General features: G+C 48.2%; 1 protein-coding gene across 3 annotated transcripts; it reads left to right on the forward strand.

The window, feature by feature from the left end:
• Nucleotides 1-461: 461 nt before the first annotated feature.
• On the forward strand, nucleotides 462-25520 carry NAA60 (N-alpha-acetyltransferase 60, NatF catalytic subunit). Of its 3 annotated transcripts, none has more exons than XM_081132180.1 (8): nucleotides 462-629; nucleotides 16178-16293; nucleotides 17705-17834; nucleotides 20540-20636; nucleotides 21453-21687; nucleotides 22949-23298; nucleotides 24118-24179; nucleotides 24612-25520. In XM_081132180.1, the coding sequence occupies exons 2-6, from the start codon at nucleotides 16184-16186 to the stop codon at nucleotides 23103-23105; spliced, it is 729 nt and encodes a 242-aa protein (XP_080988306.1). In that variant the 5' UTR covers nucleotides 462-629; nucleotides 16178-16183; the 3' UTR covers nucleotides 23106-23298; nucleotides 24118-24179; nucleotides 24612-25520. The 3 variants fall into 3 exon arrangements, with proteins under 3 accessions (XP_080988306.1, XP_080988307.1, XP_080988308.1); XM_081132181.1 differs by lacking the exon at nucleotides 24612-25520 and adding an exon at nucleotides 4381-4479 and having other exon boundaries at nucleotides 493-629; nucleotides 24118-24205; XM_081132182.1 differs by lacking the exons at nucleotides 462-629; nucleotides 24612-25520 and adding an exon at nucleotides 1058-1077 and having other exon boundaries at nucleotides 24118-24205.
• The last annotated feature ends 1441 nt before the right edge of the window (nucleotides 25521-26961 follow it).

The raw sequence follows: 26961 nt of genomic DNA on the forward strand, positions 1-26961 counted from the left end.
ATTTACACAGCGACGGCCCGAAACTGCCTTTCTGCAGAGACGTCCGTCCGGCTGTCGTCCAGATGTCCTGCGGTAGGCGGGGCGGGGCTGCCCGCCAGCGGGGGCGGGTCACTCAATCACGTTTCCCTAGTTCAAAACCCCGCATGGACTGGGGATGGACAAGTCCAAGCCCCAAACCCAAACAAGGAAATGATGGTCGAGGACTGGAGAGTTGTGAGCAGCCTCCCGGCCTGCGCGTGAGGCGTTCAGGCTCCAGCCCTCCTAGCCTGGGCCGCCCCCTGGGCTCTCCGAGCCTCCCCCGCCCACTGCAGACGCCCCCCACCGGCGTCCCAGCTTCTCCGCCAGCCACCTGGTTTCAGGCGAGGCCAGCCCACTCCTAAGATGGCGGCATCGGCCTCGGGTAGACCGCGTCCTACGTGAACGCCGGTGGCCAATGGGCTTCCGGCCTGCGCCGCCGGCCCAGCTCGGGAGGCGGAAGTGCCGCGGGCCGCTGCCTCGGTCCCGGCTGCTGCCCCAGCCGGTTACATAACTCGTTGCGGGCTCCGCGCGGACCGACTTCCGGCTCCCTGTGACCCCAGGATGCGCTGAGCCCCACGGCGCCGTCTGCTGCCGCCGGCTCCCCGCCCAAGGTGAGGTCCCCCAGGCTCGGGCTTGTGGTAGAGGCGCTGGGCCGGGCTCCGGGCGGGGGTCTTGAGTGAGGAGGAGGAGCAGCTCGGGTTGCGGCGGGCGGAGGCGCAGGGGCCCCTGGCGGAGGGAGGCCGAGGTGCGGCTCACTCCGGTCCGTGCCCACATCTCCGCGGGGTTTCGGGGCCCCCACGGAGGTGGGGCCGGGCAGGGTTGAGGAGGCGGTCGCGGGGTGAGGAGGGGCAGCGCCCCAGACCGCAGGTGTGCGGAGGGGCGCGGTTCCCAGCGCTAGATGGGAGCCGGCCCTTCAGCCTAGGGCGCCTGGTTGCCGTGCCCCAGGACGGGTTATTGGGGGAACTTGGAACCAGTGTAGCCTGCTCCTGAGTCTCGCTCGAGACGAAGTGCCTGGCCTTTTCACAGTTGAACGATTCGCCGCCTCCTCGCTTGGTTTTGGTACTTGTTGCACGATTTGTAGTTATTTTGCCGACGTGTTTGCCCTCCTGTGAATTCCTGAAAGCCTGGGGCTCTGTCTTGGTAGTCTCCGCGTCTTAGTCCCTTAGCTGTACCTTTTTCTACTAAGACTTATCAGTGTCTGTTTCTCGTACTTTACATGCAGACCGTACTCTGACCTCCTGCGCCGAATCGGGCCCTTCCTAAGGAATAGAGGGGATTTGTGGCTTCTGTGGTTTGTCCCCCTGGGAAAATTTTGAGGGAGGCTCTGGGCCTTCTCTGGACCGCTCACAACGAATATGGGTGTGCCTGCCCAGCAGGTGACGGGGCCCAGGACCTGAGATGAGGCAAGGAGTTAATTTGCAGTAAACGTGGACATTGGCTGCTTCATTGATCTATTTTCACTGTGCCAAGTCCTTGAGCCATACGATTTAATATTCATTTGTCCTGAAGGAAAGGATAACAGACCTTTACTGTAGTTCTCTATGGTACCTGGAATGGTGGTTCATGGGAGTGTCAGAACTGGAGAGAACATTGCGGGTTGCCGATATTTTACCAGAAAACTAAAGACAGAAAACTCCTAGTTAATGTTTAATTGACTGAGCCGGGGTAGTTGTTCCAGGTCATCTACAGAAATACCACAGTCCTCCTAGCACTTTTAGCACTTTGTGATGTAGAGATAAATGATAGGAGTTCTTTGGCCAATAATACCAGGGAAGAACAGGAGTCTTGAGCATCACTGAGTTGGAAGGGACTAAAAGCAAAAACAAATAAATTCATATTCTTTCTCTGGGCTTCTATGAAGACAGTTAAAACCTGTAAGAAACAAAGTCAGAGCATGGTGTTAACAGGTCAGAATAAAAGATATGGACACTTTTTAAAAAGATCTATGTGTTTTCTATCTTTAGCCTCTCCCAGTTGTAACTTGCAGTGATTTTGTCACTGTGTTTATTTTAGCCACACCTTTTCCAGATTTGGGATATGACTTGTTGAAGTTGCTAAGCAACAGCATGCTCTGCCCTGGATGGAAGAAAATTCCTGGATGGTAGATTTGAGAGATAAAAGATATGCCTGAACTGAGAAGGGTGATGCTGTCCTGCGCCACCCCATCTTCGTGCCTCAGTGTACCTGTTAGCAACAGCTTTGGTGTCTTGCAGCCAGAGGTGTGTTTAGACCAGGTGGACATGGCATGCTTACATTGCAGCAGTTTGCAGCAGCCAGAGGGCACACAATGTAGAGAAGACTCCTCAGAGCTCTCAGTTCAGTGTCTGCTGAAATAGCCCAGAGGTCTCACTTTGTTTCTACCTGAGTAGAAAGCTGACTGCCTATCAGGCATTGTCTTCCCTTAAATGGTTGCTCCTCTATCTCTACGTCTTATCTCCAAGAACCCACCTTGAAAGTAACAGAAGAAAGCAATTTTATTTTATAGTCTGTGGATAATTGTCCCTTAGGTACTGGAAATAATTCTTATCTGGAATATGTTAATGCAACAATATTTCCGTCATTTCCCTAGTTCATGGGAGTGATGCTGGATACCTCTTTCAGACTTGTTTCTTTTAGGACATGACTCTTGACTCTAGTTGTAAACTATCCAGAAAGTCTTGCTGCTCTTTATACTTAGTTTCAAATTGCTTCACTTCTTCTCTGGCCTCCCATTTTTAACCTTTTCATTGAGATATACATACAAGCCCTGGCCGGTTAGCTCAGTTGGTTGGAGCATCATCTGGATATGCCAAGGTTGCCAAGGGTGCGAGGGCACATAAAATAATCAACCAATGAATGCATAAATAAGGGAACAGCAATGTTTATCTCTTCCTCCCCCCTCCCCCTTCTCACTCCCCTTCCTCCTTGCTCTCCCTCTCTAAAATCAATTTTAAAAAAAAGATATATACAGAAAAGTACACTGCTTGATGAACTTACTTGTACAACCACCACCCCAAAAGACACCTCAAGCCCCTTACCAGATAAGCCCTCTTTATTTAAAATACTGATTTCCTTGTAGGAAACAAGAAACATGTGTTCATAGTAAAACAAAAAGATTTAAAAAAGCATTCTCTTCCCTCAAAAAAGGGGAATGTTCTTTTTTAATCTTTTTTAAAGTGGTTGTCTTAAAACTTACAAATATATTTTTTAAATTGGAATTTATGTAGCCACTAAAAAACTACTGCCTTTAAAAAAAAAAGTTTTTACTGATTTTAGAGGAAGGGAGGAGAGATAGAAACATCTGTGAGAGAAACATCAACATCAGCTGCCTCCTGCCCTCCTCCCTACTGTGGATTGAGCCTGCAACCAGGGCATGTACCCTGACTGGGAATTGAACTGGTGACCTACTGGTACATGGGCTGAGCTCAATCACTGAGGAACACCAGCTGGCTAAAATGGCTTTTAAATGATTACACAGGAACCACTTAAAATATTTTTACAAGTCTGGTTGTCGATCTTACCCACAGCCACTTTCTCTTTGCTTCATTGAAGCTTTGAATCTCTTTATTTCTGGCATCAGTGCACAAAATGCCATGTTACAATGGTATGGGGTTTAAAAGTTGGCACTAAGAGAGTCTATTTGGGGGCAAAATGAATAATTGTTCCCCTTATAATTTGAAGAGACAGTGTAAAATTTCCAAGTTATTACCAATTAAAAACAGCCCATGAGATTATTTTAATATAGAAATGTCTTCATAATTTTTACGCATCACCTGACAGTCTTTAATAAAAACAACTCAAGCTCATGGTAAGAAAAACAGAAGTGGCATAGAACACAGACATCAGCCATAACTCCAGAGGCAAATGTTGACAAGTTGAATTACTTTTCAAAAACCATTTTTGGTGTAAAAGTTTACCTCATGATCATGTGTTAATTTATACCAAATTTGACCCATTTTTTATATTTAACTTCTGTTTAACTTGGAAGGATCCTAAATGCAAACCCAGGGAAGCAGAGATTAAAAATCATAACAAAACCCAGCAGAATGAGATGGAAAAGTGAAGAAAGGCGGAGAGGGCTGGTTTGCTGGAGGGGCAGCAGCCAGGGGACAGACAGGGTTTCTGAAACCCGATTCCCCTGTTGCTGTACTTTTTCCTTTCAAACTGAAGTAGCTGCTTGTCCATTTCACCCACTGCTCCCCCAAGCAGTGTTAGTTTGTAGCTATTGAAATTCTCTGGAAGAACCAATTTGCTCTTGGTTTTGAGCCCCAGGCAGGGTCCAGTCTTGGGTATTTTACTACCCTTTGATTCCCACTCCCCAAAAATGTAGTCGTTACAGGTGGTTTTGATGTTATTATTTGAATTGTTTTGTGTTTAAACCAGACCAGTTGGCTCACTTCATCAGAACTGGGAGTTATATTCTGGACATGCCGTCAGATGGCTTCCTATCAAGATCCCAACTTAAAAAGCCACCAAGCAAAGGTACTTCTTGACCAGGCCATCCTTATGGCCCATCCGGCGTATGCCCCACTTGTCTCCTGCTTTGAGCTCTGGTTGCATCTTTCCATGTGACCATGTAAGCTGGCAGCTCAGGCTCATCTGCGCCCTCATTTTCTATTCCAGGAAGATGACTTTCGGGCTTTCAGGCAGGGGGACCATGGGGTCTCTCTGGTCTTGGCTTCATGTTTCTGGCCCTCAGTTACACCCTCCTGGATCCTGTTTTTCCTCTGTTCTTCCTCGTTTTCCCTGTCTCTCTCTGAACCTCAGCTGTCCTCCTTCAGTCCTGATACTAACATCTAATGGGGCCACAAAAGGCAAATATTCCTTGGGTGCCGCACCACAATACAGTCCTCCTTCCTGTAGAAACTTGTCAGCTGCTTTGGTGTACGTCCTTAGAACAACGAGAGGATTCTCTCAGATTGCCTTGACCAAGACTAGCCCAAATGCCTTCTGAAGGAGTATTGGGGGTTTGCAAGTGGCACACGTGCTTAGTGGCCCGAGAACCTGCCATTCACACTGGGCCATTTTACTGTGGACATGAAGTAAAAGAGCAAAATGGTGAAATAAAAAATTTTGAGCAAAATAAGATCTATCTCATCTTGGACACAATAAAAAGCTGAAGAGCACAGCTCCAAAATGTATAATGCCCTGAACTGCATGGAGGCTCCTGTCATGCTGAAATGATGCTCAGGTCTGGCAACCTCCTGTCCTGGGAAGTTGAATAAGTCACATTGGTTGGAGCCACGTCTCTGGGAGACTTTGATGGAAGTCTCTGGTTAAGTGAAATTGAAGGCTACCTTCCAAGTTGACATTTTGAATGAAGAGGAGCCACGAAGCATAAAAAGTTGCTAGTGTCATTTGTAGAAAGTGGAATGGTGGTTGCTGGAGGCTGGAGCAGGGAGTTAGAGTTCAGTTTGGGAAGATGAAAAAGTTCTGGAGATGATGGTCACTGATGACCATCATTGGGGGTGGTTGCACAATAATGTGCATGCCGCTGACCTGTACACTTAAAAATGGTTAAAATGATAAAATTTATATGTATTTTACCACATTTTTAAAAAAAGATAATGTTGCAACATTGACATTTTTCTTCTTTTTAATAGCACTGCTTGGGTCTTAGGTACAATTTGGGGAAAATGCAAGGGGATCAATCCCCTGCCTGCCTTTTTCCTTGTGGCTCAGTGGGGAGAACATCCCTTCCACACAGTTGTATTAACCTCTCTCTGCACAGCCTGGTTTACAGCATTTTTTGTGTTTACTAATGTGCTGTTTACCATGGAATTCCTTGAGCAAAAGAAGTGGTTTCTGTGAGTATTTTGGTAATGGTGCAGGAAAGCACACCTTGGTCCCCCATATACTCCCCTCCCCCATTTAATCAGAGGTTTCAGACTATGTTTATTGCTGCAACCACAGTACCTAGAGCAGGACCCCTTAACCACTTTCTGATTTCTGTCACCATCAGTTCACTTAGCCAGTTTCAGAATTTCATGCAAATGGAATTCTCCCGTATCATCAATTCATGCTTGAAGAGATGTGTCTTAAATTGTATGTCACGAATATACGGGCTCCCCTCTGAGCACGATGGCTTGGGTTTTAAGAGGGCGGCTGTTTGGGACTAGAGTGCTGGGTGTTTGTTCCTGTCACCCTGTAAATTAATCACGTTCCTCCTACACTGAAGTTTTGGAAGGAGCCCAGGCTTCCTTGGAGACGGCTCGGCGCCCCCACCGACAGCTGCTCCTTTGAGCAGACCAGCTATGAAGAGTGCTCACTGTTTCCCCTCAGTCTCTCTTTTTAGCCCTTGACCCATTTTACTGATGAGCAAGGCAGTGTCCTGTGCCCATCACTGGTTTATTTTTCTTTTTCTCCTTTCCTTTTCTCCTTTTCTTTTCTCCTTTCCTTTTCTTGTGTTTATCCTAAACACAAGAGCTTGGAGTTTATTGTTGGATTTTCCAAGCCAATAAACCTGGCATTTGCAGAATTTCACATTCCCGAGGGCCTGGTGGTTTTTAATACTTGTGCCATGAAAGTGTGCTAATCTTCCTTTGTGCTTACTTGCGAAGAAGCCTGGAGTGCCGGGGAAGGACTAGGGTGGTGTTTTGTCATAGGGTGAAGGGAGTCGGGGACTTGAGACAGGTCAACTGAGTGTGAGCTGTAGAGTCAGGGGAGGCAATTCCCAAAGGAGGGCTGCTGGATTTCAGAGGGGAAGCTGTTGGTTTGTCATCACTGGTGTGCTGGAGCAGAAGGGGCAGGAAAAATGCAAGAAGGTGGCAGCAATGTGGTGTAGGTGGTTACATTGAAGGGAAAGAAGGTGGCAGGAGACTTGTTCAAAAGAAGGTATACATGGTGTGTTTACAGCCCTTTGGAGGGGAGTTTGTGCAAAAGAGAAGGTTGAAAATTTTGGAGAAAGGAGGTGCTTGAGCCAGAGGGGGAGGAGACATGGAGCTGGGCCAGGGATTGGAGTGGCCACTCCTGTTGGAAGTGGCCATCTCATTTGTCTTCCCAGAGACAGATAAGAGCTGAAGCATGTAGCAGGACAATGATGTCTCAGTGGATGTCAGAGCTTGGATTTGACCACGGGTCATTGTGACTTCAGCATCCCTGCAGGGTCTGGGGGCACATGGAGGGCACAGCATCCAGAGCATAAGTGGAGGTTGGTCTAGTCTTGGCAAGGAGGAAGAATGCTTTGGAACCAATGGAAGTGAAAGAAGGGAAGGAAGGGAAGGTTCTAGGGGTGATGGAAGGTGCAGTGTGGTCATGGCTGGCCTGAATACTTTAAGTCTGCTGAGGTCAAGGATAGGGTCCAGAACACTCCTTAAGAGGAAAGGGTGGTTTTAAAAAGTTAAGCATTGCCTGTCTAGGACCCAGAAGCATTGCTTTTGCACAAGGGAGAGGCCCTGTGGACCTGGGTGTCAGGACACAGTCAACAAAGAGGAAGGGTCTTCAGCAAATAGGGTTGTTTCTGGCTTTATTACTTGGGGTGGAAGTAGAGGGCCCTGTGGGTATCATGAAAATGCCATGAAACCCCTCCAGAACCTGGAACAACTCTATTCTGAGCCCCCCAAATTCTGAATCCTCAGCACTTGGCAGGGAATGGAAAATGCTCCTGTCGACATTGGAGACATCTTGGCAGCCATTCCTTTACTTTCCCTCTGGCCAAACACAGAGGGACACTCTGGAAGTACTGTGGGTGAGGGAATGCCCAAATATCCAGACACCACCCCTTAGGAAAAGGTGACCTTGGGTTCAGGGACTAGAAAGGTCATGTCAGCACAGAAGGAAGATAAGGCTTGTAGACAGCCTCAGGAGGATGAGGTTTGGGGAAGGAAAAAGGATGACTGAAGGGTGAGCCAGCAGGCCCTTCATTTGGGTCTTGGAGAATCTAGTTTCTGCCCCTCCTTGAATTGCTCCACTCATCCATCCCCTAAAGGCCAAGGACATGATGCAGACTCAGGAAACCTGGGAAGATTCTCACTATAAGCCTGACCTTCGCAACTTCATGTTTTCAATTTAAAACTCAAGTGGCCCTGGCTGGGTAGCTCAGTTGGTTAAGAGCGTCGTCTAGATTCGCTAAGGTTCTATCCCTGGTCAGGGAACATACAAGAGTAAACCAATAAGCCCTGGCTGGTGGGTCAGTTGGTGGGAGCATCATCCCGTATGCCAAAAGGTTGTGGTTTCAAGTCCCAGTTCAGGGCACATACCTAGGGGTTGGGGTGTGTAGGAAGGCAACTGATAGATGTTTCTCTTTCATATTGATATTCCCCTTCCTCTCTCTCTAAATACCAATTAAGAAAACGTTATCGGGTGAGGATTAAAATAATTTTTAGAAAAAGAAGAATAGCCCTGCCAGACGTGGCTCAGCAGTTGCGCATGATGACCCAGGAGATCTCTGTTCAATTCCTGGTCAGGGCACATGCTGGGGTTGTGGGCCCGTTCCCCAGTGGGGGCGTGCAGGAGACAGCTGATCAGTGACTCTCTCATCATTATGTTTCTGTCTCTCTCTCTCCCTCTTCCTTCCTCTCTCTGAAATCAATAAAGATATATTAAAAAAAGAAAAAAAAAAAGAAGAATAAACCAATGAATGCATAAATAAGTGGAACAACAAATGTATGTTTCTCCCTTTTTCCCTTCCTCTCTCTCTAAAATCATTTAAAAAAGAAAACTCAAGTGAACTTAGAGTTCTCCTGTACAGTATATCCTTCCTGTTGTAATACAGACATGTCAACGTCTTTGTAGGAAAATGTGTACCAAGAGATGGCCTATGCACCTGTGGCTTCAGTGCCTGTCGCATCTGCCTCCCAGGGCTCAGAATGGAACAGAGGGCCTAATATTGGGCCTCTGCTCTGGCTTCACCCAGTGTCACCTGTTGTCTAGCAAATCTCAGAATCCTTGCCTGTAGAAATAAGAGATCTGTACTTGGTGGAAGGTTCTGGATGGACAAGTGGGGTACCTAGTGGTGCCACATAAGGGTTCCCTGACTTGCTCCTCCAGCGGTTAGCCGCTTGCCACAGCACCACCACCATCTCTAAACTTGCCTTCTCTGGCTCCATTTCTTCCTTTCACTGGCACCAGGGTGTTATTCTCCTCCCCTGACTTCCTGCCCCCTTCTCCACCCCATCAGTTGGTCTGGGACAGATGAGGCACTGTGATACCTTGCTTTCTCCCTTAGTTAAATGTAACATGTTTCTATTTTTAAATCACAGCATCTAAAAAACTGGCCTTTAAAAACATAGAAGTACTTTTAATAGGGATGTGAGAATCCACAAATAGCTGTGTATGTTGGAGCCCAGTGTTTTTCTTGAAATTGAACAGGGAACAAGAGCCTTGTCCCAAGGATACTAGGGGAAAATTTTATAAATCTCAGGGCATAAGTGATGCTCATTTATTGTAGATCTCTCCGTTTGCTGTCAAACCTCAGTGTAGAGTGTTTCTTTAATCTTTTAGAATCAACTTGATTGAAGTTTAACATACATACAAGAAAGTGTACCCAATGAGTTTTCTTTAACATGTGTGCGTCTATGTTTGTGTGTGTAACCACTTCCATGAAGATATAGAACAGTTCCATCCCCTCAGGAAGTGCCCCACCCCCAGCCTCTTTAGTCAGTCCTCTGCCACAGGCAACCATAAAGGTCAAGACCTTACATCTTAGAACTTACTGACTGGACAGCAGTTCCAGCTCTTCAGGTTCCCCAGGTCTACCTGTGGCCATCTAGTCTCTGGCTCTGCCTGCTGGTTTTGCCAGTTGCCTGCACGTGCCCTGCCAGCTCTGGTGGAGGGACTGGTGAGAGTGAGCTAACAGTATCCTGTCCTGCAGCTCCTTTTTGTAGGAGGAGCTCAGAGTACATTTGCTGTTGTTTGAGAAAACTGTGGGGCACAGCCATTGAGATACTTGGAGCTCTGCCAAGGGTGATGAGGACAGGCAGTCAAATCACCCTGTTTCTGGGGCTGGCTCCAACCTATCAAGCCCCAGATGAACCACTGTAGCTGGTTTTCCAGGGAAGAGGACAATAGGAAGTTTCCTGGCATAGGTCACTTTTTGGGGCTGAAAGTTGGTTTGAGACTTATCCAGTGGTTTGTGGTTTGTGGTTTGCGTTGATTTCCTAGTTGGAGGAAATCTGAGAGTCGTCTTTCCTTTCTCAAAATCATGTAAGCAGCTACCCCATGAAAACTCGTGGACAGCACACATGTGCTTAGTTGAGACTTGCTAACTTTTCTTTGGTCACTTCTTACATATTCCAAGCCAACAACAGATTTCTTTTTTTCTTTGAATAGGAAATAAAAAAATTGGCCCAAATCCAGAGTAAGCTACCAGGTTGGCCTTGGTGGGCTGGCGTGTGTTCCTTATCTCTGTAAGTCTGTACTTCCTGCCAGCCGTCCTAATCTTTAGCCTTGTCTTCTCCAGAGCACCCCACCCCCACCCTAGCAGGCCTGGCACAGTGGTGAGCCCACAGGAGGCAGGGTCTGGGCCAGCCCCATTAAAGGAGCCCCACCACAGGGCACCAGCATGAGTCCCTGCAGTTTGACTTGCAGGCTGGAAAGCTTGTGATTCTTTCTGGAATTTACTATGACTTCCTTCAAAAAGAATCTTTCTTGTCCATTTGCTCATAAAAGAATCACTCACTTTCAGGATTAGGGCTGTTTTTTGTTTGTTTTTTAACAGCTTTATGAGGATATAATCCACACGTCATACAGTTCACCCATTCATAGTGTACCATTCACTGGTTTTAGTGTATTCACAGAGCTGTGCATCCTTCAGCACATTTTATTTCAGAACACTCACCACTCCAAAAGAAACCCCACAACCTTAGCTGTCACCCTCCAACCCTCCCAGCTGTAGGCGACCACTAATGTACCGTCTGTTCCTATGGATTTGACTGTTCTGGATGTTTCACATAAATAGAATCATAAGTTATGTGGCCTTTTGTGACTGGCTTTTCTCACTCAGCATTTTGTGTTTAGTATTCATCCATGTTGTAGCAGGTGTCAGGTACTAAATATCCACTGTGGGGGTAGACCATATTTTATGAGTCTGGTTATCTGTTGATGGACATTCAGGTTGCTTCCACTTGAGGGCTGTTTTTTGGTGAGCCCGTAGTGGACACCCATTTGCATTTTCTTGCTCAGTTTAGAGCAGGGATTGTGTTCTCACTAGGGTGTTGAGCAGAATTTTTATAGATCATACTGTTTGGCCTCTTGGATTAGGCAGGTGGTAAGGTATTTGGGCTTGTCTGCCAGGATTTTCGCTAGAGGTGGTTGCAACAGGGAGAGAAAGAACCTTGTCTCAGGAGCCTTCTCTGGAAAGACTGCATTGATGGACAGGCCTTGGCCTAGGCCTGGGATGATGTAGGGTTGTTGACTTTGTTCCAAAGGCTCTAAGTTTTGACAGGGACTTTCTGCCTTTCCCAGTTTTCTTGGTCTTGAGGGGAAGGGAAGGACATTGCCCTAAAGTGGCCCTGTGGTTGATACCTAGCATCTTGGGCAGCTTCAAGCACGGCTCCTAAAACAATGCCCTGCGTCCTTGGACTACACAGTGAGTGTCTACACTGTCACTCTGAGACCTCATTGGAATTTGAGGATTGGTTAACATGGGTCCCAAGCAGTATTCCCTGTCCCCATAACACTCTGAACTGGGTGCCTGACCCATCCAGAGTGCTTGACAATGAGCCAGCCATGACTTGCTGAGAGCTCACTGGTCCCAGTGAAGAGGTGTGGAGAGGCTGTGGCACTGCTTCCCAAAGCTCTCAGTGATGATGCCAAAGGCATTTAAATCCACCCGCTGGAAAATCTGCCGTCCGTATCTGAAATTCGGCCTATGTGGAAAAGTTTGGTTGGCCGGTGGTTAATGTTAATTAGGAACATTTTCAAACATCCACTTGACGTACCCATTGTCCAGTTCAATAGTTACTAACATTTTTCCACTTTTGCTCCAACTGAATTAAATTCCATAACATTCTGTCATTTCACCCCTACATATCCAGTGTGCATCTCTTAAGGAATATGGACATTTTCTACATAACCACAATGCTATTCTCATACCTAAAAAGATTAACAACACCTTCAGTTATTAGAGGATTTGTGTGTGTGTGTGGAATCTCTTCCCTTCGTAGGGGGAGGGTTGCCCGCGCAGTAGGGGGTCATGCAGAAATCTCCACGGAAGCTGTGTTTCCTACTGGGGAATGTGATGTGCTGGGCTCCATCCTGCTTTTGGCAGGTGGACTACTTAAATCTGTATATTCATGTTATGTGGAGCAAAACAGCCCTTTTCCCAGGATCAGAGGGAAGTCGCCTCATAAGCCAGTGACCATTAGGATATATTTTGGACAGGGATGACTCATAAAAACTCAGGACTTGCCATTTTTGGTCAACCAGTCCATTTCCCAAGAGGTATCTAGCCACTTAGGCAGCATGAGGTCCCTGAGGCCACACTCACCAGAATGTCCTGGGCGCCATTGGGGATGGGGGCCTGAAGGAGTGGCCATGGAAATGGGAGCTGAGCACTGGAGTTACCCTGCTGTGTAGAAGCCAGATAGTCAAGCTATTTACAAGACATCGAGCCAGTGTCTTGGTTTCTGAAGGTGCATCCCAGTGAAAAGAAAAAAACAGGCGACATGGGAAGTTCAGATTTGCCAAGTCTGGGGGTATTTTCTTGTTTGGTTGGTGTTTTGGTTTAGTTTTGTGTTTGGAACTAAGAACTCACATAAGCACAGCCCAGCAGCTGTGGTCTGCCCTTTCCCAGCAGGTCTCTTACATTAACTTTTGTGATGGCCTTCTCCCTTTGTTTTGTCTTCCCTGCCTGGAGATACTTGTCTGGGTCAGCCCAACTCTCAAGAGGTTCCATCAAGATCATGCATCCATGCCCTAGCTGGTTTGGTTCAATGGTTAAAGTGTCGTCGTGCGGACTGCAGGGTTCCAGGTTCATTTCCGGCCAAGGGCATGTACCTGGTTGCAGGCTCAATCCCTGGCCCTGGTCAGGGTGTGTGTGGGAGGCAACCAATCGATATGTCTCTCTCACATCGATTTTTCTTTCTCCCTTCTACTCTTCTCTGAAAAACAATGGAAAAAATATCCGTGGGAGAGGATTTAAAAAAAAAAAAAGATCGTGCATCCAAAAACCAGCTCTGTCACTTCTAAGTCTTCTCTAGCAGGGCACCTACTGCTAGAGAAGGAACACTGCTCCTTTCTAAGGTGCAGGTGGTAGGTGTCTCAGCTTCTTCCTGACCTAACACCTGTCGGGATCCACCAGGTCTCAGGCAGGAACACCCACATTTCTTGTTCTGAAGAGTTTCCATTCCATACCCCTCAGTGCCCATCAGCATGCAGGCCTTGTGAGCGTACCCAGTGCTGCCAACAGGGTCATAGGAGGGGTCCCTGCCTTGCAGACACCATGTGGGCAGTGTCCAGGTGCTGGCTAAAAACAGAGAAAGGAGAAGAAAGCAGGTCCTTTCTCATTTCAGCTCTTGAGTCATGCTAAGTAGGGGGACATGTCAAGGTGGCTCAGTCTCCACCCCTTGTAGTCCTATGTATTCTAGAAAGACCGAACCTAAGGTAGCCCCAGAGCCACAGAGCTCCTGCAGTATTTCCCCCACCTCCTTCCTCCCTGCCCAACCCCTTATGTCTGCCTCAGGGTCACCCAGGTCACAGTGATATTTCCATCCCTGCATACATGGCCTCTAAAGCCCCGCTCCAGATGGTCCCAGGCTGACTGGTAGTATGAAGGGGAAGGTGGCATAGCAGCAGACCTGTCACTATCCAAACTAAGGGGCTCCTGTCCTCAGCCTGACCGCCCAGCAGCACCTGGTCCTTGGGGGGCTGCCAGTCAATGGCTGGCCCTCAAAGTAGCCATTCTTGCTGGGCACAGTATGCTGGGGTTGTGTCCAGGGCACCGAGGCTGAGCAGCTGTCCTGCTGGCCCTGTGGTCAAGTCTCAGGATGGATTTCGCCCACTGGTAGGTGGCAGGTTAGGACACAGCCTTCCTGGGGACCCTCACGGGAATGCCTGAAGTCCTGTGAGACCCAGGTACAAGCGGGGTCAGGGGAGCAGGTGACCTTGAAGAATCGCCAAGGGCACTTCACTTGGGCTTGCTGAGCAGTAAGAGCAGAACATCTGGTCCCTTTGACCTTTGGGCATCAACTGGACAATCATGGTGCCCTCGTGCAGAACTCTGGTTTCTAGAGTAAGTTTAGGCAAGTTATGGAGTCCCTTTCAGGGTCTCCCTAACCCCTTATTGTTAAAAATTTCAAATACATAGTAGAAAAATTGAATGTATGGACAATAAGTTCCTGTATTACATCTTACCTGCCACCTAGATTCAACAGTTAATAGCATTTTTTCATATATGCTTCCTCAGTAGCTGAGATTTTTGGGGGGAACCATTTAAAGTTAGTTTTAGCCCGGCCGGGTGTGGCTCAGCGGTTGAGCGTTGACCTAGGATCCAGGCGATCAGGGTTCGATTCCCGGTCAGGGCACATGCCCGGGTTGCGGGCTGCAGCCGATCAATGACTGTCTCATCATTGATGTTTCTGTCTCTCTCTCTCTCTCCCCCTCTCCTTTCCTCTCTCTGAAGTCAATAAAGATATATTTAAAAAAAAAAAAAAAAGTTAGTTTTAAACCTCATGATAGCTCACTCCAGAGTGTTTCATTATACATCTCCTAAGGCTTTCTATATAGCCATTTACACCCTTTCACATCTGAGACAGTTAATAGCAATTTTATCTGCTATCTAGCTCATAATTAAATTTCCACAAAATGTTGTTTTGACTTTTATTTTTTCCAGTAGAGGTTTTACACATTACATTTGGTTATAGGTCGTCTTTTCTCTTTTAGTCTGCTTTTGTTTTTTTAATGACATTGACTTTTTGAAGAGACAGGTCACTCATCTTGTAGAATATCACCATTCTGTGTTTGTTGGATGTCATGATGCTGTTGAATGTACATGCCTGTGTGCCTGGTATTATCTGTAGTTGTGAAGTTAGGTCTGGAGGCACTACTGGCTTCAGGCCCAGCATTTTAGATGGGAACCTGAGGGCTTTGTGGATTTTGCATGCATGGCACTAGTCAGAGAAGCTGGGCTGCATCACTAGAGGAATTGTGACTGTGGGATCTTGAGGTTGAAAGGCTTTTCCTTGGGGAGCAGTAAGTCCTGGGGGCACAGGTACTTTGCCTTCATGCCTCACACCTGCTCCCCAACATTCTCCACTGGGTGGTTAAAAGCCTTTGATGATTCTTGCTTGTCTCATTATTTTCATCAGCAGTTCCAAAGTGATGACATTCCAATTCTATCATTTCTACTTTTATTGTTTGTCATTCTTCTAGAATTTCCTAGAAATTGTAGGAAAGAATTTTTCCTCAGCCCTCAAGAATGAACTTCACAGTTCTTCCTAAAAAAGTGTGGTAAATGCATGATTCTTTGTCTTTTATCTCCAGCTTTCAACATAAAAAAAAAGACTGTATTCTCTTTGTAAGAGTCCAATATTTAGCCTGTCTTCCTGCTACCTTGCCTTATCTTAACTGGACCAAGGGCAGCTGCTCTATCAGCAACCTGGACTGAATGTAGTTTACTGACTAAAAATAGTTGTCAGCAACTCCTGATCCCTGATTTGAACCTCTGATGTCTTGCAAGTCTCTCTTTTTTTTTGCTCGTGAGTCTTTATCTGCTGGATAAGGGAGGAGAAATGACCCACCCAGCAAGTGCCAATTCTCCTGGAAATACAGCAGATCATTGGCCACTGGCCCAGGTTGGGAGAAGTCATATGTTTTGTGCAAAGGAGAAATGACACAGGCCAGGGAGGAGTAGTGCTCAGAGGACAGCTCATAGGGACAGAGAGGAGAGAGAAAACTGACCAGAGGCAGGCTGCTCTCTGGGGGCTCAGGAGTGTCCTGAGTGAGTAGCGAGGGGATCCTTGGTCCCCATCCTGCCAGCCCTTCCCAAGCCTTATTTTCCTTGTCTGCAATGTGAGAGCAACTGTGACACCTGTTGTAGGGGATTATTATGAGGGACAGAAATGCTCCATGCAATTACTGAGGGGACCGCCATCCCTGGGGATGGCATTAGTCTTTCCATCATTCCTGCCTCACGGGTTAGAAGGAGGAAAAGGAAGTGAATGCGCCATGATGGGGTCTGTGGGCTGGTGGGCGTGTTTAGGGGAGGTTCGCTGCCCTCCTGACCCCGCTTCCCTCCCTGCAGGTGTGAATGACAGAGGTGGTACCATCCAGTGCCCTCAGTGAGGTCAGCCTGCGCCTCCTCTGCCACGATGACATAGACACTGTGAAGCATCTGTGTAGCGACTGGTTCCCCATCGAGTAAGTTAAGTGGCACCCTCTGCCCCACAGCTGCAGATTGGAGGGGTGGGGGTAATGCCCATGGATCCTCTGAAGCTAGGAGGCTGTGCAAAGGCGAGGATGACCAGGAGGTGCCATGGTCGCCGAGTCAGAGTCACCTTGCCTGTCAGAGAAGCCCAGGTCCTGCTCCCTGATGACCATCACATCCTTTCCACCTCACTGTGTTCCTTATGTGAAGAGTTCTCCAAAAGGGCTTTGCTGAGATACTTTACCTACAAAGATGTTCAGTGCAGTGCAGTTTATAAATCAGAACATTGAGAAACAAGTATCTTAACAGTAAGGAATGACTGACATAGATTAGGCTGTATGCATGCAAAAGTGCAATATTCAGCCAGGAAAAGTAAAATGTGTCATTGAGATATATTTGATAAAGAGAGTTTTTTTAATGAGATATTAAGTGAAAAAGGCAGACTAGAAAATTGTATGTACCACAGTTCCACTTTTATTTGAAAACATGCACAAGATAAAAGCCTATAAAAATATGTACCATCTAGTAAAGTGTTTTTGGTGATTTGGGGTAGGTAGATTATTAGTAGCTACAAGTTTGTTTCGTTTTACTCTTCTGTACTTCCTCCATTTTTCTATAATATGCACATAGAGCTTTTGTTGTGAGAAAAATAGATGCAAACTTTTCAAAATTAAAAATAAACAGGATCCTGCTAAACATCATGTTTCTATGAGTCTTAACCTCAGATTTTACCCACTGCAATCAGGAGAGGAGCTTGGGTGATGCCAGGCCCCATAGAGCCTCCTGGTGGGTGGTCAGTGGCTTCTGCAGAGCAGACCTGAGCAGAGTACCTCTCCACTGTGTCTCCACAGTGGAGGGTCTGATACCCTCTCCCAGCTCTTGGTCTCAAGAAAGGCATCTGGGCTAACTTGTTATGTCCCAAGTTAAGAAACAAACCCACAAACCCATAAAGCTCCAAGTGTCCTGTCCCCCTCACCGAGTCTCCTTACCTGGGGCTGAGTCATCGTCTTTCATTATTGTGTTGTAGGGCTTTGCATGAAATGTTCCCTTCTCTGCTTCCCTTGGGCTTCCATGGGTCTTGAGTTTAAACTCTTCCAGCTACACCTCCAGGCACTGCTCTCCTGGAGACAATGTCATGGGAGGCTTTCCCCCCCCTCTCATTTCTACATCTTGTAAAAATCATTTTCCTATCAGAAATTCCCCATCCTTTCTGGATAGATTGCTGCTTTAAGAAGTTGATTCACTGAGAATGCTACACTTTGGTGGAGACTAAGTGGTAGGCAGGCTCCTTATCAATCCTGGAGCAGTGGACAGAGTAGCCTCGAGTTCCCTGTGGGTCCACTGTGTGAAGCACGTTAATTGGACTTGGCCTTTGACAATTTCACCTGAGTTTGTTCTCCTCAGGTACCCAGACTCATGGTATCGTGACATCACCTCCAACAAGAAGTTCTTTTCCCTTGCCGCAACCTACAGGGGTACCATTGTAGGAATGATAGTAGCTGAAATAAAAAGTAGGACCAAGATACACAAGGAGGTAAGTGTGTGCGGCGATGATGGGCCTGCCAGGGCCTTGGGACAGAATCATGCTGCCTGCTTTATGGCCCTTTCTCGTAGGAGCCCAGACCTCCCGCATATGAGACTCATACCCAGATGGTTTCTTTCTGTGTGTACATAATACAGTCGTGTGTTAAGTAACAAGTCCTAACCACAGGCTTCTTTCTAATGACTGTCATTTTGAAGTTGGGAGGGACATAAACGGTCCGTCCACTGAGAATCTGCAGAGTTGTAAGGGACTGTGATTTGTATTGGTAGCGGTCACAGAAACTGCTGATACTGCTGTGGTTTGTTGAAGGAAATACTAAGTTTCAGTTACAAGTTAGTAAAAATAAAGACTTTTTCCCCCCATTCAACTTCATAGACCCCTCCAAGACCTATCTAAGAACCACAGAGAATCTTTGGACCCCAAGTTAGTAAGTCCTGCTCTAAATGTAAAATATGTGGTTATGGTCACCAACACATTGTTCCATGTGGTTGCAATTAAGTAGCAGTTACCACGTGGGTATTTACTCCAAGGAGGGGAAAACCCACCAATAAATGGCAACTGCTTCTATCTGTTTGGCTTGAGGCTGAAGGATCTCTCTCCCTTTTAAAACCGGATTTACTCAAGCCTACCCTAATTTGCCTATAATTAGATTCTGGCAAAGTTGGTTTATTTTATTTCTTTATTTTATTTTTTATTTTTTTAAAATATGTCTTCATTGATTTTTAGAGAGGAAGGGGGAGGGATAAAGAAATAGAAGCATTGATGAGAGAGAAATATCAATCTGCTGCCTCCTGCACGCCCCCTACTGGGGATTGGGCCCGCAACCCATGCATGTGCCCTGACCAGGAGTTGAACTGGTGACCTCTTGGTTCATGGGTCAGTGCTCAACCACTGAGCCGCATCAGCTGGGCATTGTTGGTTTATTTTAAAAGTAACTTTTCTATCCTAGCTTTCTTCTGAGTTGTTTTTCTTCCATTACTCAGTGCCAAGATACAGCAAAAAAAGAAACATTGGTGTTTTCAGTAAGCATCAGTATCTTTTTGATCTTTCCTTTCTCAGAACAGACTGTCCCACCTTCCCCTTCCCTGACTTGTTCCCCAAAATTCACTCTATGAAGCCCTTCTGTGTGCCCCCAGCAACTGTCCAGCCCCACATGCCTGGTGACTAGATCTCTGTGTTCCTTTGAATGTGTGGGTTTTCCCTTGAGGGCAAAGATCGGGAGCCTTCTAGTCTCTGGGTATCAGGAGAGGGAGCCTTTGCACTCTGGCACTTTCTCAGGCCCTACTGAGAGGCCGAATGAATTCAACACTGGGGAAAGCAAACAAGGGCTATTAGAAGACATCAGCTGGGGAACCAAGTGCCTGCCTTACCTCCCTGAACGTTCCATGGGCTTCAGGTAACAAGAGCGATGAGGATGCTCACCTCCCTGAGACTGAGTTTGCCTATGTCCAGCTCAACTGTGGTATGGAGTGCTGGATCTGGGGCTGAGGCCAGGAAAGTGGGGAGTAGGGACAGGGACAGGCCAAACCCATGCCTGGCACATGGGAGCAACTCAGTGAACAGTGGATGGGGATCAGAGAGGCCAAGTCACCAAGCTTTCTTTCCATGGGGGATACCAAGCCTTCTTTACAAAGTAGAACATCATGATGAACCTCATGGTGGTTGAATTCACAACTCTCTCAGTCCAGAATTTTATCTCTGGAACCAAGAGACACATATGGGTTGGTGGGGGGTGTCGTGCCACTCTGCCTGGTGTGGACAGCACAGGGGCCACCCAAACTCCCCCACCCTCTGTACTGTAAGACCACCTGGGGGTGGGGGGGGATCTTTTAGTTAAACTTTTTTTTAAAGATTTTTTTAAAATTGATTTTTAGAAAGAAAGGAAGGGAGAGGGAGAGAAAGAAACATCAGTCTGCCTCCTGCACGCCTCCTAATGGGGATTGAGCCTGCATCTGGGCATGTGCCCTGACCAGGAATCAAACCAGCAACCTTGTGTGGGACAAAACCCAACCAACTGAGCCACACCAGCCAGCACTAATTAAACTTGTAAAACTTTGTGTTTGTCTGGGCTGTTTGGTCTCTTGGTGTGTCAGTTGACAGGTATAAGTACCATTTAGTGCCCACACAGCATAGTCATTTCCTTTTTACCATCATAGCCCATCATAGCTTCACTTGTCTGGTATCACTGTCCTTCCTTGTATGGTCTGTCACCCATTCCAAAGAGAAGTGACTTCATGAGTGTTCTTTTTTTTTTTTTTTTTTAATCCTTACTCAAGGATATTTTTTACATTGATTTTTAGAGAGAGTGGAAGGGAGGGAGGGAGGCGGGGAGAGAGGGAGAAGGAGAGATATCAGTGTGAGAGAGACATCAATTGGTTGCCTCCCACACTTGCCCTGACCGAGGCTGGGGATTGAACATGCAACCCAATATGTGCCCTTGACCAGGAATCGAACCCACTACCCTTTGGTGCATGAACCAGTGCTCTAACCACTGAGCAACACTGACCAGAGCTGTGAGTGTTATTTCAGCAGAAAGGCCCACACCCTCTTCTTTCCATTACCCTCTGTTCTATCACTTCCTGCCCCAGTGTCCTCCCAGGTATTGTGGCTGGGAGAGTTAGCACTTGAGATGTGTTCTGCAGTGGGACCAGGTATCTCAACTGAATCTGATTTTATTTCTGACCTTTTTTTTTTAGGATGGAGATATTCTAGCCTCCAGCTTCTCTGTTGACACTCAAGTTGCATACATTCTAAGTCTGGGAGTAGTGAAGGAATTCAGAAAGCACGGCATAGGTAAGGGGCAGCTGAAATCATGATTCTTGGCACATAGACCCCACCCACATCAAGTCACTTCCCGAATCCTGATGATTTTCTTCTCATCAATGTCCCTTTGTCTCTTCTTCTACCCCTCTTCCCTCTGTCTTGGGTCAGACCTTCATCTTTCCTCCCAACCTCTCCCCTACCATTGACCTTCAGTTCAGCCCATGCTCTTTCCATGAATTACCAGGTCTTTCTGCTATGGCCTCGTTCCCAAATCTGACAATATCAGATTACTAACAGCTCCCAAAGGTCCTCATTACAGAATGGGCACCTCTTAACCACACCTGCTGCCACACACAAGCTCATGTCTGGTCAGAAGGTATGCTTGATTAAGAGTAGAAAACATAAATGATGAACTAGTCCTAGCTGCCATGTATCATATCCCTGTCACATCTGGGGTGCTGTGCCATCCGTATGTCTCCAACTTCCCATCCCACTCAGCCACAGCAGTCTTCATTGTAACCCAGGCCTGCCCATTCCACATTTTCCAGGGCTTACGTTTACATTTTTTGTTGTCTGAAAGGTTAGTGAATCTCCACTGTGGATCCAGCCCCTGGGAGGGAACTGTGCAGCTGGGATCCATCATCCTGGACACCCAGTGGTCTGCAGCTAACGGGCCTGTCTGGCTGTGGGATTTTAGGGACTTTGACAGTGGGCGGTTATGGGAAGTCTTTGATACAGTGGCAGAGAGATCTGTAGAGATATCTCTGCAAAGGTTACTTCCTTGTCTGTCTCATGCTTCCTTCTCACCTGCTCTGCCATGTGTGACTGTTGCCTCTTTGCCTACAGGTTCTCTTTTACTTGAGAGTTTAAAGGATCACATATCCACGACTGCTCAAGATCATTGCAAAGCTATCTACCTGCACGTCCTCACCACCAACAACACAGCAATAAACTTCTACGAAAACAGAGACTTTAAGCAGCACCACTATCTCCCCTATTACTACTCCATTCGTGGGGTCCTCAAAGATGGCTTCACCTATGTCCTCTACATCAATGGTGGCCACCCTCCCTGGACCATCCTATATCCTTTTCTTCTCAGGGCTGAGGAACTGTGGCTTCCTAGCACCAGCAGAAGTTGTGGTTGCTTTCTGATGATGTTCATGAGGCCCAGCTCACAGGATGCTTTTTCCCCATGAGATGGTAGTGTGGGTAGATCTGGTTTACATGTATTGGGAAATGTTGGTCTGATTGCAAATATTAGGAAAGCAGATGTGCTCTGGCACACAGTATTCCCTGGACTTTAGTCAGATATGAGTGGTGGATTTTTATTTTTTTTTAAATCCTCACCTGAGGATATTTTTTCCATTGCTTTTCAGAGAGAGTGGAATAGGAAGAGAGAAAGAGAAACATCGATGTGAGAGAGACACATCGATGGGTTGCCTCTTGCATGTGCCCAGACTGGGGCTGGGGACAAATCACCCCAGGTGCATGCCCTTGGCCGGAATTGAACTGGGGACCCTCCTGTTCCTGGTATGTGGGGGCTACAACAGTGAACAAAATAGACAAAGCCCCTGCCTTTGTGGGGCCTGTGTGCTGGCAGAGGAGAAAGCAAACAAGTGAGGTGAAAGAGTTGTTTGCTGTTCTGAACAATTAGCTTCAAACCTTTCTTATCAGAGTGTGAGGTATGTGACCCAATGGTGTTTCTTCCCTGCTCCCTTCCCTTTAACTCTCTCTAGCCCTTGACAGGTAGGAGGGAGGTTAGAAGACTTCTTAATAGTCATAGGGTGTGACCCAGAAAATACTGTGTGTGTGTAATTAAGTAAATGAGTCTAGGATTTATCCATTTCATAGGGAAATAAACAGGAAAGAAAAAGGTGTCACAAAGCTCACAGGCCTCCATGCTCATGTGAAGATGGGTTTCTGTGTTGTCTAAGGATTTATCACTGTTGACCCCTCTGTGTCACAGGGATGAGGCCCTGCCCCTCTGAGGACTGAGAGGAGGAGGAGGACCAGGAACACTTGCTCTTCTGCTGTACCCCTCCCTGCAGCACCCAGTCCCTGTCCGTCAGCCTTAGTCTGGGTGTCCATGTGCCTGAGGCCTCACCTGAAAGGTCCTCTTGTACCCATGTTCTGCCCTTTATTATCTTGCATAGTGGATGCCCCTCCATTTAAAGGTTTTCTAGCACTCTACACAGGGTAAGCGGACTCTTGGCCTCCCTTGAGAATAGCGTGCTGTCTGCACACAGTCCTGCAGGTTGCTGTTCAGGCCCCTGCTGACAGTGCCATTCCAGGGGTGTGTGGGCAGGGAAGGCGAGTTGGAGTCTTCCTTAACAGAGTCCCACGGACTACATCCAGCACCTGGGCTCTGCTCTAGCAAACCTGAGCCCCTGCTCCATCCCACACAGGATTTACCGCCAGGCCCACAGCCTGCTCTGCAGCTTCCTACCATGGTCGAGCATCTCCACCAAGGGTGGCATTGAATACAGCCGGACCATGTGATGCCAGCCGGGCAGCCTCCAATAGGTCCCACCCCTCGGCGCCCTGCGGAGCCCACCTTCCTGGCCATCTGACCTCGGCTGTGCTCTGCAGAGGAGCCAGCCCGTTGCCTGCCCCAGCTGCAGGCCCGGTGCTACATGGGCTCATGGGTTCTGGAGCAGAGCGTCCTGGGGCGGGTGTGCCCGGTCTCCAGCAGGTAAGCCAGAACAGGTGGTGGGGAAAAGGGGAGTAGAACTAAGTGGGATGATGGTCTCCCGAAGTAGAGGGCCTGGCACTTCCAACAATAAAAACAGAAGGCTCTAGATGAGCACTTGGTGCACTGAGGTAGTTCCTGACCAACTCAGAAATTTGAAGGAGGAAAGCAGAGAGTCCTTGAGCCCTTGGCCAGAACTTTATCTTTTCACTTCTTGAACAACTTTCATAAAACTAATGCATTCACTGGGTTCAAAAATGGAAAAGGTATCAAAAGATCAAGCCCCTTCCCTCTCCACCCCTCCCCACTTCCATCCATAGCCACTTATTACCCTTCCAAGGGGTGTCTGGAGCTGCTGTATCTCAGGCATGCTTCCATAGATACTGCTTAGCAGCAGCTCACAGTGAAGCTCCCTAAGGTGGGCACCTTAGAGATGAGGGCTCTGTTCAGACATGGCCACTTCTGAACACCATGAGTACTATGGGGAGCCAGTCTCAGACCTGAGAGAACATCAGAGCTGGACAGGGTCATGGAAACCTTAGGGTTTATCCACTTGTTTATGGACACAGCCTAGAGCAGATTGGTGACTTGAGCCAAGCACTCAGCATGCTCCATGGCCACCTGGGCTGGCACGCCCAGTGCCTTGATTTTTGCTGGGACTAGAAGGGAGCCCAGATGTCCCTAGAAGGGACTCTGGGCCTAGAGAAGGGCTCATGCTTTAGGGGTACCCAGGACCTGCAGCAGGTTCCTAGGCCAGACATAGGGTGGGCTGTAGTGTTTCTGCAGAAGCCTTCACCCCTGCTCCCCTCTTCTCTCCTGCAGGCTCTTCCAGCCCTCCTTCCTGCTCTGGAAAATTCTACCCATGCCCTGCTCTGGCCCCCCATGTGAGTGCACCAGCTCCACAGGCTGGCCACAGTATTCATTGTGGTCAGTTCTGCTGCCCTGGGAGTAAGGGGGCAGGAGGGGGCTTCCTTCCCTGCACCTCCTCACTGGCCTCTTCCCCTGCACTACCCGTTCCTTCCAGCTCTTTCTTCCAAAGCCAGAATTAACTTCTGGGAGGGAGGAACCCAAGTGTTATGGATAGACTTGGTCCTAAAGACACAGGAGCCTCAGAACAATGAAGGGGTGAAATAAAGGGAATGCCAAACCCTTGTAAAGAACCATCCCTCAGAAGCCTGGGAAGTGGGAACAGCCCCTACCTCCCCAAGAGGGGCTGGCGAGTGGTGAGGGCTTTTCACCCAAGACAGAGCTCTGGGGCTTAGTTCCCTGACATGGTGATCAGGTAATGGGAAGGTTTCCCACTCCTCTGCTGGCAGTCCTGCTGTCTCAGAGAATGCAGAACTACCTATCACATGCTGGATGTGCCATTCAGTTGAACTGTGCAGGAAGCCGGGCTGCGGACAGGTGCTGGTGAGTGTCCCGGGGCTCTCCCCTCCAGCCCCCCAGTTCCACGAGATGCAGTACTAAGGCCTGACCAGATGCAGACAAGAAGAAACTGAGTGTGGTGTTTGATCAAGTAGGACCTGGCCTTTGAGGCTGGGGGTGGTCGCGTGCCTTGTGGTCCCTCAGCCTCTGTGGGCAGAGACAGGAGAGGCTGTGTCAGTGCCAGGAAGCATGCATGTGGACTTCACTTGCTTCCGTCATCCCCTCCACCCCATCCCCCAAAGCTGCTTGCTCCCTGCCCTGCCCTCCAGATAAAGGGGGTTGGCGGAGTCTTCCCAGCGTTGCTGCAGTGTCATGGAGCCACCACCACAATGCACCAGCCTGAGTGGGAGAAGGGGGAACAACCAGGCAAGGGGGGCCTCAGACTGGCATCCTTCCCTCCCTTGGAACTCCCAGCCCAGGGGCTCCTCTGGCCTTGTGGTGGCGGAAAGGGGTTTCTCCAGATGAAGGCGAGCCTGGGCAGGAAAAGTACTCCTCCTTCCTCGGCCATTTCATACTCTTCGCTGACCGGTCCCCACTCTGTGCTGACATTGGCTTTGAGCTGAGGCCCAGCTCAGTGCCCTCTCTAATCTGAATCAACGGTTATCATGTGGTTTTTATTTTTGCCCCTCGGGGTAAGGGAAGAGTCTTCCAGAAGGTTCTGCCTTGGACATTCATAATTGAGCCGAGGCCTTGTCCTGCCCCTTCCTCTTTCCCCTAATCACGGCAGTGTCTAGCCCAGTGTTGAACAGATTGTAGTGTTCTGTCTTATTACAAACAAATAAATAGACTTTAATTGGTCACATCCTGTCTTGCACTTTGGACCATTTCCTGTGGGGATTTGCCCCCTTGCTAGGGCGGTTGCTTTGGGCGGCCTAGGAGCTCTTTGTTGCTATCAAGTCTCGAGGATGGCGTCCAGCCAAAAGAACCAATTGTTTTGTGTAGCCCATTCTGCCAAATAATGCAGTCCTGGAGAAGAGCACAACTGGGTTCTTTTTCTAAACTCAGAAGATCCTCAAGCAGGTGTCCCCATTTGTTCAGGAGTCATCTTGGCTAGCTCTAGGCCTTGAGCTAGGGCTGGGTCCTCTGGGGTGTGCTATCCTGGCTTAGAGAAGGCTCGATTGGTGACTCAATGCAGTGGTCAGGTAGGAACCCTGGGCCAGTGCACTTTGTCACAGGAGCCTGGGGGACCGGGACCCCTGGACCAGGACAACCCATCGTAGGAGCCTGAGGCTGGGCCAAGCCCAGGACCACGTGCTTCCAGCAACTTCTCCTTGGAGCTTCTGGCCACCCTGGGAGTAAGGGGTCATGCTTGTCACCCCATTAGACAGATCAGGAAAACTAGTTTAGGGGCCAGAAGTTAACCAGGAGGCACACAGCTCTTGAACAGCCCCTCCAAAACCTGTGTGTATACTGCTCCCTGAGAGCAGAGCATCACTCAGACAGCCCTCTGCAGGGCAGGGCCTAAGGCATCTGCAGAGTTGGGTGTTGGAGAGCCCATGGGGTTATGTGGGGGCCAGTATTGAATGGAGGTCAGTGAGCTGGTTTTCTTGTCTCTTGAGTCCTAACAGTGTCCTGGGTACTGTGAGTTATACTCTTATCGAGGCAGATACATCTTAATGGGTCAGCTTTAGGGTTAAGGAGTGACTCCTTGGAGCCCTTGGTCAGTTGTGGCCAAGTATCAGCTTGCGGGGGCGTGTAGGGGTAGGGATTGTGGTGACCGTTGCCCTGAAGGCAACTGTGCCCTTCCAGCTCATTGGGCTTCAAGTACAGGCTCCCAAGGGCTACAACTCACTCCTGGTGGGCTAGTTCCAAACCCACTGGCCATTGAGGGAATGGGGTGAGGGTGCCCCAGGTTAATCAGTGTGCATTTCCACAAATAGCTGCTTGTTTGAGGCCTTGGATGCTCCTTCACATCAGCTCTCTGTCCCCAGCATGCCATAGCCATGGTTTTTCCACTTCTCAGCCTCTTTGGAGTGCTTTTCAAGAAAGCTTTGGGAGATTTAGTGAAGAACTGTTTAGACACCAACTCAGCCAGTTTTCTTTGGGGTTGACATGCTGCTGCAGCAGATGTCCTTCCCTGGGGAAAGACCTGGGCTGTGGTTGGTTTGCCCTCCATGCTTCAGCGAGGGTGGCCCAACAGGGTGAAGGATGTACTTCCAAGGTAGCCTGGAGGTCAGACATATCCTCCTCTGGGGTGGGTTGGTTTCCCACTGTGTGGGGGCTCCTTATGTGGACACTGAC

Source organism: Miniopterus schreibersii (assembly GCF_964146895.1).
Source record: "Miniopterus schreibersii genome assembly, chromosome: 3".
In the NCBI taxonomy this organism is placed as follows: Eukaryota; Metazoa; Chordata; class Mammalia; order Chiroptera; family Miniopteridae; genus Miniopterus; species Miniopterus schreibersii.

Bases quoted from the DNA above. Each gene is read 5' to 3' on its own strand.
- NAA60 (XM_081132180.1), top strand. From the start codon at position 16,184: ATGACAGAGGTGGTACCATCCAGTGCCCTCAGTGAGGTCAGCCTGCGC. The intron at 17,835-20,539 runs GTAAGTGTGTGC...TTTTTTTTTTAG, and splicing joins GGACCAAGATACACAAGGAG to GATGGAGATATTCTAGCCTC. The intron at 20,637-21,452 runs GTAAGGGGCAGC...CTTTGCCTACAG, and splicing joins ATTCAGAAAGCACGGCATAG to GTTCTCTTTTACTTGAGAGT.